The sequence below is a fragment of the Pteropus alecto genome, unplaced genomic scaffold (genome assembly GCF_000325575.1).
Source record: "Pteropus alecto unplaced genomic scaffold, ASM32557v1 scaffold304, whole genome shotgun sequence".
NCBI lineage: Eukaryota > Metazoa > Chordata > Mammalia > Chiroptera > Pteropodidae > Pteropus > Pteropus alecto.
Window position 1 is genome coordinate 231586 of NW_006435869.1, and position 5000 is coordinate 236585.

The following is a 5000-nucleotide window of genomic DNA, read 5'->3' on the forward strand; positions in this document are numbered from 1 at the left end:
CTGGAAGACCAGGTCTTTACCTGTGAGTTCCCTGGTAGTGTGAACTTTGGTTGCCGCTCAACTTCGGAGGTCAGCTTGGGTCATTCAACTGCTAACTGCGCAGACTCAGGTGACCTACACTGGTTTCAGCCAGTGTCAGCTGGTTTGGGCTGGCACCTGCGGCTGGAGGGACCTAGTCACTTCCTGTTGTATTCTACAGGTTACTTTTAAAAACTTGGTTAGTGTCTGGTTTCTTAGTGTCTAGTTTCAATGTTTCTTTAAAAACGTCGCATAGATTTTCTTGAATAGATGTTCTTCATTTGTCGTTTGCCTTTGGGACCACATCCAGAGCCTTTAAAGATTTGTTATTAGAATAAATTTCACCAGTTTGGGGGGAGCATGGGTCTGGAGAGAGTCTTTCACTGTTATGCTGCTCCAAAACATCTAGTATGAAGCCCATTCCAGCAAATACTCACCAATTTGATATAGGATGAAAGTAGAAACTCTAATCACTTGTCATTTCATATGGGAACAGAATTGAAAAAAATATTTATGGTTTTCAAAAAAGTTTAGTATTAATTCTATGAATCTGTTATTTGTTATGGTACTGTTCAGGCTATTTTTAAATTTGATGTTGCTGAGTTGTATGTCTCTTGGAATTTGTCCATTTCTCCTAGCTTATCCGATTTAATTAAATATAAAGTCCATGATAGTCCTTTGATCCATTTTTGAAGATTCTGTTGTAATATATTCTCTTTCACTTCTCATTTTATGTACTTGAGTCTTCTTTCTTTATACTTAGTCTAAGGGTTTGTTTGTATTTTTTCAAAAAACAACTATTTTTCTATACTTTTATTCTGTTCTAATCTTTATTATTTCTTAACTTTTGCTAACTTTGAGTTTAGTTTCTTGTTCTTTTAATAATAGTTCCTTAAGGTGTAAATACGGGTTGTTAATTTGACATTTTTATTAATATCTGTTGATCGCTATAAACGTCCCTTATAATAATCCTTATGCTGCATCCCATAAGTTTTCGTAAGTTCTGTTTTTATTATTTTTGTCTTGGAGTATTTTAAAATTCTCTTGTCTTTGACCCAGTGGTTGTGATGGTGCATTATTTAATCTCCACATATTAGTGAATTTTCACAATATTTGACGTAAATAAGTCTTTAACGTTCATGATTTAATGGGTATTAGACTATATTTAATGTTTTCTATAGTTGTAGGAGTCAGGGGCTTCAATATACTCTAGTGTACGTCTGTTTTTCTTCTATGGTGTGTTTAGGTATCCCTAGGAATTCAATTTTAAGTAGAATCTGGGTCTTGCAACTTTGTTTTACTCTACTGTTTTGTTTGTTTTACAGGAGCGTTATTGATATAAGGGGAAGGTGTTTGGGTGAGAAAATGTTCTTTTATATTATGATTAACCTGTAATGCTTTGGTGAAAAAGAACCCTGGGACTACAAACTTCAAAAGGTTCTTAGCATTTATTCCTTTCTCTCAGAGAGGAAATTTTTTTAAAATATGAGAGTTGTCTGCTCTTTCCACAATCAGATAAGGTTTTAGCAAATTAGTTTTCTTTAAGGAATGGCCTAAGTTACAGAGAACAGAACGTTTTGTGTATATATCCAAATGTTTCCCCCACATTTCCTGCATGGAGCATGAGGCCATATATTCCAGGCTTCACTGTGAAAACCTAGCCAGGCTCCTGTGGAAAAAAACTTCATAAATATTGGGGTGATTTCCTAACTCTGGCCTCCAAAAGCTTTTAACTCTCAAGCAAGCCCACACTGTGTCTCCAGCAAATTAATTTCTTAACATTTTTGTTTATACACAAAAGGTTGCTGGTTTCAGTCGTTTCTCTTCCCAGTAAGAGGTAATTCTCTATATTTACATGTCTCTCGTTTGAGGGACACTGGTTTGCCACGTAATCTCAAATCCCTCAGGGATCGAAAACACCTTTTGATTTTCAGATTTTCAGTTTTTTTCTTGTGAAGATGAAAATGATCACCCCCAAGGTCTTTACATGTTAGAACAGAAACCATCCACTCGCTTCTGTTGCTTTGCATTTTTCCTTTGTGAGATGAAACCATTTTCACATATCGATTCTACTACTAGAGCCCATGTAAATGTTTTCAAAGTTTATCTTTTGTAGCCAATGCATCTCCAAACATGATGATTCTTGGATCTCTGCATTTGGATTTCTCATCCTCATCTTCTCAAACTTCTCCACTCTGAATATCTTAGTGTAACTAGAAAGGTGTTTGCCATTTGTTACATTCTGTTTTCTTATTGCCCTTTTGGAGGCAGGATTCACATCCTATTCAAAATGAGATTGGGTGTAGACTGATGTCATCACACATATCAAATGAATAAAAAAATTTTTTTACTCAGTGGTGCTTTCTAAGAGAATAAGGCAAGGGTAAGCTGGTCCAGGTGGCCTGTGCAGAGAAGGATGAGTTGGCCCTTTAGTGTGTGTAGGGGCAGAGGCTGCAGGTTTTCAAGGTTTAACCCTGCTACCTGGTGACACAAAAAGGAGCATGCGTCAACCTTTGTAACTCGCTTACTCACTGTGGGCCAGGCAGGGTGAGGGAGTATCTCAAGCCGATAGAGTTAAATATCGAAAATGAGGTTATGTTTTAATAAGGTTTACTCCTAAGGTTTGTTGAATAAATGTAGCCACATTTGATATAAATGAATTGAATATTAATTGAAAAATCACGTGTAAAGCACAAGCAACATATAATTAAGGTGACAAACTCTCAAAAAAAAAAAAAAAAAAGAAAGAAAGAAAAGAAATCCACTCCAGGGTGTTGGAGAGATCAGGACTATCAGGATGGATTTCAAACCCTATTAAATTATTTTAGTACTGTTCGTGCTTATTTTGTCTTATTTGTAGTGATATTGGTGACATTTTGCCACTCTAGCCTACCGACTCACTGCCAGCAGCCCTTTTAGGGGAACAGAACTCTTCCCCGGCTACTAATAGTCTGTCAACTACCATGGCTGCCAGGGAAGTTTCCTTCAAGGAAAACATCTGAAATATTAGCTGCTACAAGTATTTTGAGTGTTTTCCACATTTCTTGATTGCTTTTGTTTGTCGAATGACATCACATGTGCCTAGGTCAGTACCAGTTGTCTCCCATGACAATGAGGACATGGGTGCAGTTTGTCAGAAAACAGCACATCTGTGTTGGATGGGCCAAAGGTTTTTAATGAGGTTCTCCCCCCCCCCACACACACACAAAAATAAAATAAAAATACAATTCACCCTTGAACAATGAAGGATTGAAGTGCACAGGTTATCTTATATGTGGATTTTCATCAGTCAACCCTAGGCAGTTGAAACCCACACTGTTCAAAGATCAGCTGGCAGTTGGGAATCTGCAAATGCAGAGGGTGGACTTAAGTTGGATTTGCGATGGCTGGTGGTCCGGGGGGACAGTGGTGTCAGCGATCACAGCCCCTCCCTTGTTCATGGGTCAAATGTATTGACATGAAGAATACACAGACCCTGGGAAGATCTAAGAGTGGGATGAGTGGTGGCTAGGGTACAGAATTGCAATAAACCAAAAGACCTATAGGAATGCCCATTCTGAGAGTGTCTATCTAGTTTGAAAGGCTCTTACCTGGTAATCAGAACAACATTTTACATAAAAATATATTCTTTCATAAACCCTACATAAAAATTTACTCCAACTGATTTAAAGAAAATGGAAAAAGGCTGTTATACATGTCAGCACTCCCATCCCGCCAAAAGAAACTTATTCAGTAAGAAAGGGAGAACATACATAATAGACTAAGTATATCCAGGAGCTGTCATTTTTCAATAGCCCTAACACAAAACAACTTAAAAAATTTAAACTTAATTGCATTATTAGAAATACAACTTAAATTAACCCAAGGATCTAACAGGATTCAAAGTGTAGAGAGACAATGTTATTAACTGATTTAATGAAAAATCACTACTTATTAATGTTATGTAGACAATGTTATTAACTGATTTAATGAAAAATCACTACTTATTAATGTTATGTACTCTCATTGTAAGACAACTGGAAGAATTATTTCACTTCAATAGTCACTTCTGTAAGTAATTACAGTTGACCCTTGAACACATTTGAAATGCATAGGTGCACTTATACTCAGATTACACTCAGACTAAAAAGTAAGGAATCTGTGTATGTGGAGGACAGGTTTTAAGTTACACATGTATTTCTGACTGCATGAGCGGGTGGTCACACCTTTAACCCTTGAGTTATACAGCAGTTTACTGTTGTAGAAATTGTTTCCAATTTCTTAAAGAAACTTGGTAAATATATTTTAATTAAAATTTTAATAATTCTTTAAGGGATGACTGAAGGTTTTCCCACATTCTTCACATTTATATTGTTTCTCTCCAATGTGCACTCACAGCCTGTGATTTTCAAAGGGTTGGGTTACAAGTGAAGGCTTTTCCACTTTCCTTACATTCATAGGGTTTTCTCTAGGATGAGTCTGTTCCACTCTTTGTAAGGAACTGTGTTCTGCATAGGCTTTGCCATATTGTTTACATTCATAGAGTTTCTCTCCAGTTTGAAATCTTTCATGTGCTTGATACAAGTTGATGCTTTCCCACATTCCTTCTATTGATAAGAAGTATTTCAAATATGCATTTTCATGTGTCTTCGAAGGGATGTGGGAGAAATGTAGGCTTTAACACAATGTTTACACTCATAGGGTTTCTCTCCTGTGTGAGTCCTTTCATGTATTTGTAAGGAACTGTAAGATCTGAAGGCTTTTCCACATTTCTTACATTGACAGGTTTTGTCTCCAGTGTGAGAACTTTGATGTGTTTGTAAGTAACTTGAGGATCGGAAGGCTTTTCCGCATTCCTTACATTCATAGGGTTTCTCTCTGGTATGAATCTTTTCATGTGTTTTTAAATAACGGGAAGATCTGAAGGCTTTTCCACAATTCTTACATTCATAGGGTTTCTCTGCACTGTGAATTTTTTCATGATTTCGAAGATAACTGGAACA

The 5000-nt window shown here is 36.6% G+C and overlaps 1 protein-coding gene across 1 annotated transcript in view; it reads right to left on the bottom strand.

Annotated features, from left to right (window-relative positions):
- Positions 1-3916: 3916 nt before the first annotated feature.
- LOC102897830 (zinc finger protein 14-like) overlaps positions 3917-5000 on the bottom strand; it is a 14209-nt gene continuing 13125 nt past the window's right edge. Inside the window, exon 4 of the mRNA XM_015589234.2 lies at positions 3917-5000. This exon is cut by the window's right edge and continues 847 nt beyond it. Within this exon, the coding sequence (XP_015444720.1) occupies positions 4623-5000 (378 nt within the window). The 3' untranslated portion in view covers positions 3917-4622.